This window comes from Leptinotarsa decemlineata, unplaced genomic scaffold (assembly GCF_025532065.1).
Source record: "Leptinotarsa decemlineata unplaced genomic scaffold, Ldec_3_MD MMD2_tig00000008_RagTag_RagTag, whole genome shotgun sequence".
In the NCBI taxonomy this organism is placed as follows: domain Eukaryota; kingdom Metazoa; phylum Arthropoda; class Insecta; order Coleoptera; family Chrysomelidae; genus Leptinotarsa; species Leptinotarsa decemlineata.
The window spans coordinates 9,128,668-9,146,386 of record NW_027412537.1 but is presented as its reverse complement, the minus strand read 5'-3'; the positions used below and the strand labels follow the sequence as shown (position 1 = coordinate 9,146,386).

Genomic DNA, 17,719 nt, shown 5'->3' with positions numbered 1-17,719 from the left:
CCCCGGATTCTGGATGAATAAATTAATAGTGAAAAAATATTTTTTGATAACATATACAAATAAATTTTGAATTAAACCCATGAACATATTATATTAGACAATCTCTGTATCTGTAGAGTAGGGAGGGTGAGTGTAGGCCCATAGCACTCAGGCCACATGTGACCCATTTTACATCCTCCCTCGGGACATTCGCATGGGACATGCCTGACAGTTTCATCTTCCTGTTCACACATTCTGCATAGAGGTGTGTTCATTAGCCCCATATTGTGGAGGTATTTCCTTAGTTGACAGTGGCCAGTCAGAAATCCTTCTGTTAGGCGTAGATTTTTCCTGATCATCACTAGATATTTTTTCGGCGCAAGGTTCCCAGCTTGGCTAGTTCCGCAATTGTCGAAGTCATCAGGCCGTACGTGCCATTGTGTCCTAAAATTCTTAGTCCAGCCACTTTCTTGGCTAAAGAGTCGGCAATGCGATTATCTTTACTACTGTCACGTCCTTTAATCCACCTCAGGATAATGTTATTATCTACCAGGGCTTTGGCTAAATCTTGGTGGCACTCTATTACTAGCCCTGAGGTAACACGTTGTCTGTTCGAAGCTAATAGGACTTGTCTGCTATCAGTGCAGATTGTTATGTTTTTGCCAGAAATTTCTTTCCTGGCGATTGAGATACCAGTCAGACAATAGACAATATATTTGATATAAAAGTTTGTCAAAGCTCACATATTTTTTTAAAAAACGTATAATTTTTGTAGTAAATTTTTTGTCAAGATCATATGACAAGCTTTTAATACATATGAAATGTGCAATGATTGGTGGGTTTGAGTTGAAGTATATTTTCTTCTTTTTAGAGTATATATATGGAAGCTTTTTTATAAATAATTTTTTTTAAATTAATTTATTTTTTATTTAGCTCTGGGCATGTTCTTTATTCAGTTGATTTAATTTAATACATCATTGTTTTACGGTCGATCCCTAGAAAAAAAGATACACAAATGAATCAATATGGCGGGTGAAAGGGTACGATTTTGTGAAAAATAACACTTTTAGGCTTCCACCAATAATGTTTTTTTTAACAAATTTAATAACCATTCATCTTTCATCTTTAGTTGGTATAAATGCTTCAATTTCTGAAACAACATAAGAAACTAAGTGACCGCTTCTCTCAATAGTTGTTTAATTAGTCTTGAATCCTTTAGCAAATAATCTCATTTAAAAATATCACAAATTAAACATATATCGCAAACAATTCATTAGAACAGTGAGACAGACAATATTATCTGAATAATTATGCTTCATTAGCTGAGGTTAGATATTTCCATATCTAATTATCTGATATATTAATACCACTAATGTTGCCTTAAATTGAATCCTAATGTAGGATTCTGTCATTAAATATTTACAGTTTGATAAACTGCAATTGCAAACTAATACAAACATTTTGAACTCAACAGAGACTTTGTTAAGATTTATTTTCAGCATTGAAGAATATCAATGATTTGTTTATAAGTGGTTTATACTTATACTAAATACTTTCAGAAGTAGCTTCATTTTTTCAAAAAGCAAAAAAATATTAGGTTAACTTTTCAGTTTATGAAAAGACCTATTTTTTTAAAATTATGTCATCAGATGTTAGTAGTAACTGTGTTTAATATGACTATCCATATCTAATAATAATTAAGTAATTTTTTTTGTCGGTTCAAGAAAAAATGTTAACTAACTTTTGAGTACGTATTGTAGAACTTAGTGGGTTTTCTCTTTTTCTTCTCAAAAGACATACCTATTTCGAATTTTGTGACGTAAAAATATTTGTTTGAACTGATAATACATGTCATTGAAAATAACTTTGAAGTGACTAATATTCCGATGTGAAAATAATTCGGTGGTGACAATATTACGGCAACGTGAAAATAAGTATGAGTGTTCATTGTCACAGATCTGTCCCAGAGAAATAGTTTGAGAGTGGCTAATATTTCGGCAACTTGAAAATAACTTCATTCTTCAGTTAAAACTCTTGTCAATTTATATAATATTGTAATAATATGTAATTCTTATATGATTCATAATTATGATTCTTAAATCTCCAAAATTTTTCAATAACGTTGGCATCATATAGGCAACATATCTATATTCTTATTACTTAAGTCTATCAACTAGCTAATAACGATTTGTTACAAAATAGGATACCATTTCACTTATTTATTTGTTTTCTGATTTGCTCACAATGAAGGTTGTGCTGATTACATTTGAATAGAATACCATTTAAATATTAAACATTATTATTATCGCTAGCCAACTAATTATTGTAATGTGATAACGACAATTGGAGTGGATATATTCAAAATTGATTAGAAAGTAATAACATGAGAATTGAAAACAATAGCAAAAAAGACAAAATTAAATACTGTCAAATGTTGTTGTTGAAAGTTATTTCGGATCGAAATATGAATATATAATATTATTAGTCATTAATTTCGAACCAGTTTGTCTTTATTCGCCTTTCGTCGTCGCGAACACGAAAGAGGGGTTCAGTTTTTCTTTCATTCATTGAGGTTAAAAATAAGTACAAGATATGAAATGTATTTACCGAGAATTATGAAATATTCACAGTTTGTTAGTGGTGAAAATAACTATTTGTGCAGTATGGAAGAATTGAAACCGTATATAAACTTTTCGAAAAACTACTTGTGAACAAATGATAGTACCTATATAATACTTCATCATTTAGGCTCAAAATCTAAAAAACTGACGACACGTGACACATTTAATACCACAGTATAGCTAAAACTTTCTAATATGTTGAAACTATCACCCAAAAAGTGCTCTCCCGGATTAAAACGCTGTTTTGTCTTCATAAAAGTATATAAAAGTGTGTACTGGATAGGTATGGCGTATTCATATGTACCTATGTTATCGTTTTACAACGTAGAAACTGCCAAATGTTACTTAGTTTAACATTTATTTCGGAGCCAAGTGCGATTTTAATTAGTTTATAATTTCGAACCAGCTCTGTCTTTGTGTTTGAGATTATGAAATGTTTGAAGTAACATTCTATTTCAGACTATTTACATTTTATATAAAGATAAAATTATATTTTTAGGTCTCTGAATCCCAAATTTGCTGCCTAGTACGTTTGAATATTTATTTTTAAGACATTTAATAATATAGGTACTACCTACACAAATAATGTTTAATTCCTAGATTTAACCAAAAATCAATTTGAATGGAAAGAAGTGCTGGGTTTCTTTCGAACAAATTTGCTTGGAGAGTGTAATATATATATATTGATGATCTCTCTAATAAACCCTCTACCCTCTAAAATATAAACTGGATAAACACTATATCCAATTCTTTGAAGTTAATTATAGCATAAAGTCTCGATTAAAGTAAATTCACATCAATTTAATTTCTTTACTTTCTTTTCAACATTTACATCTTAGAAATATTCAGTATGTGGTGAGTATTGCATAAAAACAACCTTTCAATCAGGGCCGTCGCCATGGGGGGGATGGAGTGGGCCTCCCCCCTGCTTTTTCGGCTTGGGAAAAAGTTGGGAAAAGTTGGGAAATTTTGGGCCATGAAGATAGAAAAAAATAATAGTAAAAAAATTAATAAAAATTAAAAAAATAAAAATGATTGAAAAGAAAAGGAGAGGTAATAAGGAAAGGGAAAGAACTAGGAGAAGGTTTGGATTTCCCAACATGCATAAATTGAAGAGAATTCTGAGTTGTTTGAAATCTTCAAAAAAGTTTAATTTCTCCCAAGTAAAAAACAGTCCTGAACAGTCCACAAATTTTGAAGTGACAATTTTACAAAATCCCAACTTTTCGCTGTTTTTTCGACTTGGAAAAGTTGTGAAATTTCGAGCCAAGAAGATAGAAAAAATATTAAAAACAATAAGCACAATATTATTTAAGTGTGGTTTCCTTTCATTTGTATTGAATATTCCTATACATGGTGGATATGGTGGAAAACCAAGGACCTTCGTCACCACCAAGGTATAATCACCAAAATTTATTTTTGTTTGTGCATACCCTAACGGGCATAAGCATTCAGCCAATCTTTAGATAATTAAATAAGAAAATTATTATATTATAGTAGTAACTAATCCCTCGGCTTTCGTTTCTTCGAAAGTTGGGAAATCTTGCTGGTGGGGTTGGGAAAATTTGGATTCCCTCCCCGCCTGGTTTTTCTTTTCGCTACGGCCCTGCTTTCAATCTGAAAATCACTGATTCACATAACCTCATTTAAATAATACAACCCTTCCTCAAGTAGCAGAAATTTATATATGATATTCAGAAATGTCAAGATCATAATAGATACTTATTCGTACAATGACGCATTTTTTATTCGATTGGAAATGTTCAATGAAATCTAAAAGAATACCTACTTATTGGTGAGGCATCCAGCCGCGTCAAGTAGGTAGATTATTGTTGACAAATACGACTTTAGAAATTTACGAATAGATACTTTCCAACAGATGTTCTTGCTGAAATTTCCCGTTATTCGGGTGATAAAATTCATTTAATTCCAGAATTGGTATTTTTTTATATCGATGCATTCACCTGAAAATTTTTAGGAAATAATATTCAGGAATGCCACTCGACCTAAACATTTTCGCAGCTCAATCCATTTTTTTAACTCAAACTTTGTTATTTTTATGCAATACCAATCGAGCTAAATAACAAAGTTTTCGTTGATAAATGCAATGTTTCGATTAAATTTTGAAGTCTTGTGCTATTATTATTGAAAAAGGTACATCAATAAACAGAAAACGTGCATTTACACTATACACTAATTTTTGCTTTATTATTTTTAATAACTTCATAAGAAAACATGAGCGAGACATGAGACAACTGAAGATGATGGAAGAACTGAATATAAAAGAGATTTTGCTCCTAAAAGTCTCGAAAATATTATGATGTCCTGCCCTGCAGCAGGTTTCTAGACATTCACATAAATCTTGAAACAGAAATTATAAACTTGCCGGCGACCTAAATAGTTTGCTAAATCGAATATTATTGGATTACATTTACTACATCTAGATCACATGCAACATAAACCCCCATCATTTATTTCTATCTAATATTTTTCTCTGTAAACAAAATGTAGCTCATTTGAAACCAAGTGCGTTCTTACTAACTCATTACACTATTAATACCCGGTCCAAGAAAAAGGTTCTAAGAAATAAAAATAATGGGTATTCTAAGCAGATAATATAAGCTGGCAACAGGAAATTTCACACAATGTCAGGTGTACTCACAGAAAAGCAACTGGAAACTACTTTGTGTTGGGAACGTACACACTTTTTATGAACCGTCAACAAAATACTACTAATTTTGTTTACACTAATGTATATATTACAACTACACTACTCACTACAAATGAATGAAAAGAAAGTCAAACTACATGCATCGTACTGTGATGCGATAGACAAAATCAGAAATGTGTCTGGTGTCTGGGCCTGGTTTAGTTTTACCACAGGTTTAACCGGCTGCAACGTTGATTGTGACACGACTTCGTCTGGTTTTAGGGATGCGATTGTGGGAGGGGAACTTTTCTGTTGCGTTGATATTTTTTCTTATTTCTGGGTATTTGATCTGTGATCTTTTTGTGACGACTGTTTCACTATAAGCGTAAGATAAGGTAAGAATAAAACAGCCAAAATAAATAGGATGTCATTTGTATACAGGACCGTCTCTAGAAACTTGTTCGTTGCTCACATGGCTGGCAATCACTGGTAAATCATAATAAACTGCGATCAGCAAATAACTTCGACTTAATCAGAATATTTTCTACATACGTATTGCATATGTTTTAAAAATACAGTTTTTCATAATACACACCCTTGAGTGTAGGTATAGGAGAAAGTCGTTTAGTATCGGACAGTTTGCTTTTTTTTTAATATATTGAGGTTTTAACGTAAAATGATTTATCTATATATATATATATATATATATATATATATATATATATATATATATATATATATATATATATATATATATATATAATATCTATTCAAAATGGCGACGGCAAACTCAAGAATCACTACTTGTCCGATACCGGCATCAGTCTGATATTTCACGATCTTCCCCTTTATACACCCTCTAGAAACACTTCCGATTTGCCAGATTTTATACTATTTTGTATCTATCATTTCTGTAATTCCAGTTTCTACATTAACAGGACTATTCTTTTGATAATAATAATCATGGTTTTTGTTGTAAGGTGTGAATTAATACATTAAAAAAAAAACAAAAAACAACAACAAACGAGACTAAACCAACAACCTAAAAAATTTTAAAATTCAGTCAGATTAAGCCACATCTGAAGTAACCCAGCGTTTGCTCTTCCATTCATTTATTTATTTACATTGCAAGAAAACATCTTTTAGGTATCAGTCATTCGTGAAGTCTTGATAATAATTAGTAGATATAGAATGACCTGCTCTGCTGAATGTGTTTTCTCTCTAGCTTCAATCCTTCTCAATTTTTTGTCTCCGAACATCATTTCCTAAAAAATATTCAACCTGGAATATTCGGCTTTGGTAGCAGCTGATGAAGAATATTGTACTGTTGAAAGAACTCACCGAATTTTGTGTTCAATATTTTCGTAAATAGAAAAACAAAACTGTAGCATGAAACGACAATAGCAGAAAACAAGGGAACCTTGAACGGATCACAAAACAAACTGGAACTGATAACTGTTGATAAATCTTACAACTTTTGTAGCTTATTTTTTGTAAAGCACTCATATTTATTGACTCTGTGAAGTATTCGTCACTGATTATAAACAATAGCATGTGAAAAATCTGTTAAAAAAATTGTTTAAAATATGTTTTCTCGTTAACCAGATGTCGCACCCCTACGAACGACAACCCTCAGAAGTCGAAACTTATGCGAGCTAAGGACTAACGAGGTATTAATTTTTAACGTGTGATTCCTAACACGAGTTGGACAATAACCCCTTTTATGGTAGTGGGGGAAAGTTAAGTTCAAATATGTTACACGAAGCAAATGAAAATATGAACTTCATTTCAATTTATTTCAGTGTCATACTGTCAAAATAAATGCCTGGAATTTTGCAATCAATTTGTTATAATCGATAATTCACACATCCTCCAGCCCTTTCCGTGGACACCTCCTGGTCGCTTAGAGTCAAATGAACTGATTTCTTTCTCTTCTTGGTTGGAACTGACTCAGTTTGAATTCGTGACCTCTTGTGGATTACTATTTTCCTTATATTTTCGGTAATAGTTCGTGGACCTACGAAAAGCTCCAGATTGCAATAGGCCTCCAGCTCCAAATCTTCCCGAATTTTTTGTCTCAGCAAATATCCAACCATAGCGGATTGGCTAAAGAACATCGGTCCAACATCCTGGAAGAAAAAGTTTTGTTAAAAAATAATAGAAAATAGAAAAATAGGAGTAAATGTGATTTGCAATTATTGAAATATACACTCACCGAAATATTACCCATGTTACCTTAGGAACCGAATGGTAGCAGGAAACGGAATTGGTAGGAAACAAGCGAATCATCTTATGTATATATTTAAGTGCACGAAAAACTGGAACTAACAGGGAGTTCTTGTTTGCCATCTTCATTTTCTTCAGGTTGGAAATGTTTCCCTTACCCTTTCAACTGTCTTTCGTCAGGAACAGGGAGTTGATAAGTCCTGCAACTTTTATAGCTGAATTCACTGAAACAAATGAAATGCCCCCCCTAATCTTTCTACTTGGTACCATGGTTATGGCGGAAATTAGCGTCAATTAAACTGATTTCATACTTGATAATAAGTGTCTTTTGTGCTTTGAAAATTATTTTACGTCATTCTACAAGTCAATTCAATCAATTGCTTTATTAATGTATATTTCACATACTCAATTTACTCGAATGTTAGAGTTAAGGCATCCCCAAGGAGTCATATCATATCAGTATAATAATTCTCTATAGATATATTCGTTTCTATGTTATCAGTATGTGAGTATTATTGATAACTTTAATTATGCAGTATTCGAGTAAGTTTCCTTTCATTGTTCTCCTGATATTACAATAAAACATTTTTTAGTTATACTCATTCGTGAAGTATCCAGTACCAACTAGAGTTTTTCGTTTCGGAACAGTGCTGCGCAATGTTTTTGAATGAGATAATTAAATTACAATAGGGTTGCCGAAAATCAAAACACCACTAACATGCCCGACTAGGCCAGTGGTTTCAACTAAGTCGTGGGTGCAACTAATTTAAGAAAAAAATTATTTTTAACAAAAAGGGGAAGGACCACCAATTTTTAATGGCCAGGTAAAAACCGGAAAACTGCCGTGTTGGTCGGTGGTTCAAGCCCTAGTCTGAACGATCGATCTTCACTTGCTATCGTCCAATCCGTGTTAGGAATCACACGTTAAAAGGTAAGACCTCGTTAATCCTTAGCTCGCACAAGTTTCTGAGGGTTGTCGTTCGTAGGGGTGCGACAGCTGGTTAACGGAAAAACAATTTTTTTTTTATTATTAGCAAAGGTAAAGTCCACGAAACTTCTTCAAGAGAATGAACTGGCAATCGTATTCAATTTCCCAAATTCAAGCCGATGCAAATACGTTTTTCTTTGGGAAATCTAACACCCTGAAGAAAAATATTCTCGTAATCAAAAAGTAAGGAAAGTAAGGACAAAGTTCATTACGAGTCGCATAGCCGAGTTGAACAAGGTTATTTGAAAATACTGTACTCAGGGCCGTCGCCATGATGGAGGATGGGGGGGAGCCTCCCCCCTGCTTTTTCGACTTATGAAAAAGTTGAGAAAAAGTAAGGACATTTTTGGCCGTGATGATAGAAAAAAATAATAGTAAAAAAAATAATAAAAAAAAAATTAAAATAAGAGAAAAGAAAGGGAGAGGTAATAAGAAAAGGGAAATAACCGGGAAAAGGTTGGGATTTCCCAACATGCATAACTTGGAGATCCCATACTTTGAAATTCTGAGTTGTTTGAATATTTCAAAAAAGTTTAATTTCTCCCAAGTGAGAGAACAGTCCTGAACAGTCCACAAATTTTTTGAAGTGACAATTTTACCAAATTCCCAACTTTTCGCTGTTTTTTTAACTTGAAAAAGTTGGGAAATTTCGGGCCGTGAAAATAGAAAAAAATAATAGTAGAAAACAATAAGCACAATATTATTTAAGTGTTGTTTCCTTTCATTTGTATTGAATATTCCTAAACATGGTGGATATGGTGGAAGACCAAGGATCTTGGTTCAATGTAGAATAATTCCCATTATTATTTTTATGATTACCAAAATTTATTTTAGTTTGTGCATACCCTAACGGGCATGAGCATTCAGCCAATCTTTGGATAGCTAAGTAAGAGAATTAATATATTATAGTTGTAACTAATCCCTCGGCTTTCGAAAGTTAGGAAATTTTGCTGGTGGGCTTGGAAAAATTTGGATTCCCTCACCCCCCTGGTATTTCTTTTCGTTACGGCCCTGACTACTAACCTCCTAATAATCGAGGATGTTTCCAACACAAAACAGACGAAGATCGTTCTCTGGAAATTGAGTGAAAATACTGACTTCTGCCCTTTTTTAAAAAAACCCTACCTTTGCAACGGTGGTTTCCAATGCTGTCTCAAAATACTCTAAACTTCACAATATCAAAAAGGAACCACAGCTGGCTGAAAATTCGAAAATCCCTTCTAGGTATTTAACGAGCGAAATAATTCAACCAGGCAATCACTTCATTCAGCAATTCACGGTAACTATTCGTTTTGAGGGCACCCGGCGATTTTGAAAATATTTTTGAGTGTACTTAAGTATTTTGATGCGTAGATTACGAATCCAAAAGAAAAACGCGACACTCTTCATTGTTTACAAAGTTACGGCCCTTCAAAGTTCAGAAAAGAGCAACTTTTCAGCCTTCTTTTTTCAGAAGATAAAGTAACACAAGCATTTATTCACTAGATCACTTCTACACCTTATTCCCCTCAATTGACACTTTTCAATTCAACAATCAACATGTTTCTTATGAAAAACCTAATTTAAAAACGAATGCTTCTTCTTCTGGTGACATTCCTCTATTTCTAGGTTAGGCTAGTGACATTTCAGAAAAAAGCGGTTGGTATTTGCCGGCGCCTACTATTTCAAATTCCTAGATTTTGATTTTTAGTTTAACGTGAGTGATTAGATAAACACAAAATGAATTTGAACGAAATTAATAATTTAGTGAATACGTTGTACCAAATTGCAAGTGCAAATTGAATTTTGACAGATTACTGTATAGGTAGATGTTACAAAAACGGAAAATCAAAATACCGAAGAAAAAAGCTCAGTACATTTGTTGTTATTTTAAAAAAGTGCTAAAATGGGAACCTTCTTACAATGTAAACTGGAATTGGAAAAAATTGCATTGTACAAAATTTGCGTATAACTCATACTCACTAGGACTATTTTGCGGAATATAAGCCGCTGTTAGTTTACTTCTACCAAAAACTAACTTAAGAATCTAAAGAATGAAGGCAAAAAACATTTGAATTACTTTAGGAATATTGACAGCATCAGTCGTACCAAGTATGCCATTAACCTTAATAACGTAAAATACAGAGATATATAACCAAAAAGCAGCTTCCGTAAAGGAAAGAGGAATAAGGTGTAAAGGTGACCTAGTGAATAAATGCTTGTGTTTTTAAATAGTTTATTTTGTGAAAAAAAGGCTGGAAAGTTGCCCTTTTCTGAACTTTGAAAGGCCGTAACTTTATAAATAAGGGAGCGCGCCGTTTTTTCTTTCGGATTCGTTATCTACGCATCAAAATACGTAAGTTCACTCAAACATTTTTTCAAAATCGTCGGGTGCGCCAGAAACGAATATTTACCCAATTCACTGTCGAAAAATACGTTTCCGCAAAATTTTCGTCCAAATTCCAATAGTGGGAACGGGACCTGGAACACACGCCGACCGGTGATCGTCGCCGATAAAATACCGGTGAGCTTCCGTCCACTGCCACTGTATCGCCGGCAGTACCGGGAAGTAGTGGCGTAGGTACGTGACTAAATACATCGGTTTTTTATCGACCATTTCAGTCTCGACTGCTCGGTAAAATTGTAGTTACTACGTATCAACAGTTTTGGTAGTGCATGCTGATTACGATATCAATGGGTGATTTAATTGATAATGATATCCTTATTTCGTTAGTGGAGGAAAGACCTGTGTTGTGGGATAAGACTATAGATACATTTAAAGACAGAAATCTTACCAGGGATGCATGGAGAGAAGTTTGCTGCGCTCTGAAATACAATTTTGAGGTTATGGAGGATAAGGAACAAAATGCATTTAGTAAGTAGTTTCCTGTGTGTCATTTATTATTCGTCCTAATCTCTTGTTTACAATCCACGGTTTATTAAATAAATTAAATATTAATAGAATATTACTTATAAAGAAAATTAAACAACAAGCTGAAAATGTACCCAACAATCTCAACAAATTGAAACTTATCACACCTTTTTTATTACTCACAGCTTACTCATTTGTCAGGGAACTGCCCCGATATGTGTTACAAAATATTCACTTAATATTTTTCCAACATTCTTAGTTTGTAGACCACCTCGTACTGTTGGATCTCTTGGCAAAGCCACTTATTGTTCTTGTGTCTTCTGGCAAATAACCGTCCCGGCCACGAACAAAATTGTGCAGAACAATGTACGCTTTTACAATGTCAACTGCAAAATTCGGTTCAGTGTTTATAGACCTGTGGAAGATGCGCCATAAGTTGGTCAATATCCCAAAAGCACACTCGACATAACGCCGAGCTCTACTCATTAAATGTGTGTTAAGACCAAATGCTTCATCTTCAACAAAATAGTAAGGAAAGAGTAGATTGCTTGAAAATGGAGGGATCACAATCTCTGCCAAAGCTCTCACCATTAACATACTCCAAACGATATTTTGAATCAGCTACTGCCAATAATACTACAGAATAATAGTCTTTGTAATTAAAAAACATGGAACCACTTCTTATCGGGCAATTTATACGAAGGTGCTTGCCATCAACAGCACTTATGCAATGTGGAAAATTGGCATTTTTTTCAAAATCAGAAGCAATGGTTTCAAGATAATCTTTAGAAAGTTCACGTATACACTCATTTTTCATTACTAACCTGATGGGGTGGCATATTTCTTTTACTATTTTCCTTGCTGGAGAAATCTCAACTGCAAGATATCTGGAAAAAAATGGCTTGATATCAGTATCATGCTTTATGAAGAGGTTTACAATTTAACGCTAATTAGAACACTAATTAAAAATTCTATATTTTATTAAAACATTAATTAGAAATAATTGTTTCAGGAAAAGAAGTAATAAAGAGATGGGGCAATCTTCGGGATGCGTTCTCGAAGTCGAAGAGGAAGCTAAAAGAGTGTAAGAAAAGTGGAGCTGGTGTTCGTAACATTAAGAAGTATTACTACGCTGATCAAATGCAATTTTTAAATAAATTATTCCAGACGAGGGAAGTTGCAGAAAGTTTAGAAGGTAGAACGGACAACAATGAAGACGAAGATGATACTTCACCCGAAGCCCCACTACCCACCAAGGAGACTATCCGTAGGAACCCCAAACCGCGAGAACACAAAAGAGGTCGCCAGCCTGATGAGGTTGAGCCCGATGAGGTTGAGCTAAAAATTATAAAAGCATTAGAAGAACCACCACTTAGTCCTCATATTTCTTTCTTTCAAGGGATTTTGCCACATTTGAACAATTTCGACGACAGTGAAATTCTTGAATTCCAAATGGGTGTTTTGGAAGTTATTTCTAAAATAAAGAACAAACGTAAAAACACTACTCAACCTCAACCCCTTCCACCGCAAACATCTTCCTACTATCCTAACAACTATCCCTTCCCTCAGCATCAATCATTTTCCACATCACTAATGTCTTATTCCAATCAATTCAGCGCAATTACCAGCTTCCAACCACAACAGTCCCAAACCCAGTCCGCAAATCGCCAAACCTACCAATTCAATAAAAATAAATTGAAAAAATAACTTGTGTGTTTATTTGTTCTCTATACTTTCTTGAATGGTACCTCAAGCTCGCAAACTCTTGGGTTGTTGTGAAGTGATTTCAACCATTAAAAAAAAGTTAGAACAACTATCAGAATTGTTTGGACTTTTTGTTTTATTGTGGTAGGCATTTCGTGGTTATATTTATTTTTTATTGAGAGAAAGCATTGAATTATTTTATATTGATTTTCTACTTACCTCTATGTTAGACCAAGCCTTTCTCGTGAAGAAATAGAGTTTCTCGTTTTGGTATTCTGATGTTAGATATCAATTTTCAACTTCTCATGGAGTTCGTCAAAGGATGCAATAGACATTCTGAAGAAGTTGAAAAACTTACTACCATCACGTCTCAGTTCTTCAAAAAGAGTGTAGAATGTTCCCGTGTGTTCTCTGTTTTGATTGATAGGATGAATTCAGCACTTGCGCTTAATACGGCGATACAATAACCGCATTGCAACAACTCATTTAGGATTCATTATTTTTCAATAACCTCGTGTCACGACAACAAAGCAACTGATTGTTTGATCGACAAAAATCCGGTGAGTCTGCAAGCACCCGCTACCAATAAAATATCGACCGATTTTATACTGGCCGTACAAAATCGGTGTGTTTACAAATAGCCTTATCATTATGCCCTTGTGTGTGTGAGGAAAAAAGAACAAAACCTATTTACAGACCTAGTTGGTGTCATAGACGGGTTAGAAAAGTTTCAAATATACATAAATGAGCATATGGAAATGAATAAACTATCTGATTATCAAAAGTATAAATAATATGTTTAATTTATGACAAAACAAAATCGTACCGTAACAACAGAACTTCCTAAGCAAATATCTAACCATAGTAGAATAACTCTGGTAGCAGAATGTAAGTGTGAACTTTTGGAGGTAAGGGTAATAGTGAAAAATTATTGAGAATGGAAAGATAACAATTAACAGAAAACAAATGGGTGCACACAAAAAAGTGGAACTGATTCATCGTTCCCCAGTGGTTGAGTGCCCGAAAAAATGTTCTCAAACTGGGGTGTGGGCAGAAACTAGATTCTCCATACCGTCCATCCTATCTTGCTTCCGAGCAGAACTCAACCTGTTGCTTGGCCCGTCAGCGATTGATATCTGATTTATTTTGGTTGGAAGTCAGCCTTTGGTGGTATATTACCTCTTATCTGTTTGTGTTTATTGTACCTGACTCTATGGTGACTAATGTTTGCATGATACATAGTGCTCTATGCCCGAATGGTCACGGGAATGCCTGTGTGCAATGTACAGAATTGTGTGTGTGTTTTTTACTCACTGAAGCGCCGGACGGCGACTCACAGAGGTGGTCTCTGATTTTGTTTCGTCGACCTCTGGTGCTTGTACCTCTCGTGTAGTCTGCAGTCATTCTCGTTCAGTGCCGTGGAAGTCATGCAGCGCTGGGTTAGGGTGTACTTGAATTTTTTTGAAGATGTTCTCCACATAATTTCTCCGGAAAGTTCTTTCACGTCTACAACTAGCAGTGTTCACTCTCAAGAGAAAAAACATGTTCTTGTTTTAAAGAAACAATACCTTATCTAGAGTATACCTACGTGTTGAGTTCTACCGGTATAGGGCTAAACCCTTCTAGAACTCAAGGAGAGATTTTTGGGATCTTTAACTAAAGGAATCAAACTGCTGCTGGACTAACGAGAACAAAATGCATTTGAGAAACTGGAAACAGCTCTAGCTCAGAATACGTTACTCTACCATCCACAAACTGAAATTCCTTTTTGCCTAGCGACAAACGCTTGTGGTACAGGGTTAGGCGTCCAGTCATTTCAGTGACTAGATGGAGAACGTCGGCTGGTAGTGTGGGCGAGTTGCTTGATGATGGACCATGAAAGATGTTATACCATAAATGAACGCGAAGCATTAGCCATAGTTTGGGTATTACAAAAATTCAGAATCTACCTCTTAGGAAAACCTTTTATTATTTTCGGTGTTAACAGTTCCACCACAGATTCAAGGATATAATTTTGAAACGAAGCATATTACAGCATATTATTGTTTTCCAGGGAATAAGTCACAACACTACATCAAGTTCTGATCATACGCATAAAAAATCGATTACCAGTTCTGATAAAACTATATGGAATAAGTTGAAACGTTTTTAAGAGGTACACTAAAAAATTATTATCACCATCGAATTAAAATAGAGAAGACGAAACGTTTTCCACGAGCTTTCAGTTTCAAATCATTTGTTGGTATGACGAAAAATAGAAGTGTGTATATTGTTTCAATTCACGCAGTCAAAACATTTGTTTTGAATTCCTATAATTATTTTTCAGAAGACTAATTACCATATTAGTGAAATGAAAAGTATGAATTTTATTTTCAAATCACACAATCACAAAAAATGTTTTAAATTTTACAATAATTCACAATCGATATTTAACTCTTTTCGTTTTCATCTGCTGGTCGCTTGGAGTCAGTTGTACTAACATCTTCCTCTTCTTGGCTGGAATTGGTTCGATATGAATTCGTGACCTCTTTTGGACTACTGTTTTTCCGATATTGCGGAAAAACATCCCTTCGGTACTACCCAATCGAGAAGTTTGGATAGTAGTCCGTGGATCTAGCATAACCTCCAGATTCTGTTTTCTCTCCAGTTCTATTCCTTCTCTGAGTTTTCTTCTCAGAACAGAATCCCCGGAGCAAATGTACATCCATTGCGGATTGTCTTTGGTGGCAGCAACTAATGAACATGGATCCAACATCCTAGACAAACACGTCATATTAGTTAAATAATCGAAAATAGATAGATAATCATTATATGAAATTCCAGAATCAAAAAAATACTCACCGAAATATTATCACCCATATTTCCGTAGGTAGGGGGACCAAACGGCAGCAGGAAGCGGCAATAACCGAAAACAAGTCAAACATCTTGAACAAGTCACAAAACAAATTGGAACTAATAACTGATTGATGAGTTCCACAGCTTTTATAGGTAAAAATTGTTCACTGAAGCGAATATCCCCTCCTCCCCGTATCCCCTTTCCCCGTTCATTATAGTACCATAATACTTTCACTTACGTCTCGCGAACATTGGCGCCAATTCAATGGTATGAATTTTGTTTCTGCAAAATTAATATTATATTCTTAAACATAGTTTACATTTTTTTCAAAAACCTGTTAAAAGGTCATGTTGACTTCAAATTTCATTAAAAGTTCAAAAGTAATATATTGTTGCGTTTTTCTCGTAAGTTCGACGATCGTTGACCATGCTGTACAGTTAAACTCGACTTTCTGCCTGTTGGTATTGCTCATATATCCCAATGGAAGTCTTCGGGAGCCGACAGGAATATTCTCGAAGCTACACGGCACCTGGAACGACTGAGAAACGCAAGGATTGAGCGTGACCTTGGCCAAGTCATGGTCAACTGACGAAGAGCAGCGGCGCCCGGCGTTATATTTTTCTAGGGAATGAATCACAACACTATATCGAATTCCTATCATATGCATAAAAAATCGATTACCAGTTCTAATAAAATCATATGGAATAAGTTGAAACGTTTTTAAGTGGTACACTAAAAAATTATTATCACCATCGAATTAAAATAGAGAAGACGAAACGTTTTCCACGAGCTTTCAGTTTCAAATCATTTGTTGGTATGACTAAAAATAAAAGTGTGTATATTGTTTCAATTCACGCAGTCAAAACATATGTTTTGAATTCCTATAATTATTTTTCAGAAAACTAATTACCATATTAGTGAAATGAAAATAAAAAATGAAAAGTATGAACTTTATTTTTAAATCACACAATCACAAAAAATGTTTTAAATTTTACAATCATTCACAATCGATATTTAACTCTTTTCGTTTTCATCTCCTGGTCGCTTGGAGTCAGTTGTACTAACATCTTCCTCTTCTTTGCTGGAATTGGTTCGATATGAATTCGTGACCTCTTTTGGACTACTGTTTTTCCGATATTGCGGAAAAACATCCCTTCGGTACTACCCAATCGAGAAGTTTGGATAGTAGTCCGTGGATCTAGGGTAACCTCCAGATTGTGTTTTGTCTCAAGCTCCATTCCTTCTCGAATTTTTTGTCTCAGAACAGAATCCCCGGAGCAAATATTCATCCATTGCGAATTGGCTCTGGTGGCAGCAACTAATGAACAAGGGTCCAACATCCGTAATATTATGATCCATATTTCCGTTGGTAGAGGAATCAAATTGTACCACGAAGCGGCAATAGCAGGAAACAAACGGAACATATTGAACAACTCACAATAAAAACTGGAACTAATAACTAATTGACCAGTCCTGCTGCTTTTATAGCAAATCTTTTCCCCTTCCCTTTTATTTTGATTACTGAGTACCTACTTTCACTTAGCCAATTTAACTAATCTGATGCTGATGAGAAGTGTCTATTGTCAATTATTTAGTGTTATTCCATAAATCAACTTATTGAAATTGATTTAGTTGTTTATACCTCATACACTGAATTTACCCAAATTGTGTGAAATTTGTCACGTTTTGAATATTTCAATATAATTATGAATACTCTGACCCGTTACTTGATGAAAATTAATAACACTATCCTTGATAGTAATTAAAGAATGTTCACACCTACTTTTATATAAAATGGTAGAATAATTAGATGCATATGTGGCTGATGAAGTTACCGTATAGGGAAACCATCTCGAATAAAATT

General features: G+C 34.3%; 2 protein-coding genes and 1 long non-coding RNA gene across 5 annotated transcripts in view; 1 reads left to right on the top strand and 2 right to left on the bottom strand.

Annotated features, from left to right (window-relative positions):
* The window catches only part of LOC111505668 (NAD(P) transhydrogenase, mitochondrial), a 42,095-nt gene extending 36,580 nt beyond the window's left edge, over positions 1-5,515 (bottom strand). Inside the window, exon 1 of one of the 2 annotated variants that reach the window (XM_074171006.1) lies at positions 5,379-5,515. The gene's annotated coding sequence lies outside the window, so the exon portion shown is untranslated. Of the gene's footprint in view, positions 1-5,262 lie in introns of both variants that reach the window. The other variant, XM_074171005.1, reaches the window with a different exon arrangement.
* LOC141480696 (uncharacterized) lies at positions 5,505-13,037 on the top strand. Of its 2 annotated transcripts, XM_074171011.1 has the most exons (3): positions 5,505-5,645; positions 11,178-11,318; positions 12,328-13,037. In XM_074171011.1, exons 2-3 carry the CDS (start codon positions 11,291-11,293, stop codon positions 13,020-13,022), a joined length of 723 nt encoding a protein of 240 aa, XP_074027112.1. In that variant the 5' UTR covers positions 5,505-5,645; positions 11,178-11,290; the 3' UTR covers positions 13,023-13,037. The 2 variants fall into 2 exon arrangements, with proteins under 2 accessions (XP_074027112.1, XP_074027111.1); XM_074171010.1 differs by lacking the exon at positions 5,505-5,645 and having other exon boundaries at positions 10,994-11,318.
* On the bottom strand, positions 11,324-13,721 carry LOC141480697 (uncharacterized). The gene is made up of 2 exons (XR_012464502.1): positions 13,239-13,721; positions 11,324-12,202 (listed from the first exon to the last, which is right to left on the bottom strand). It is a non-coding gene; the product is annotated as an uncharacterized lncRNA (long non-coding RNA).
* Positions 13,722-17,719: the final 3,998 nt, after the last annotated feature.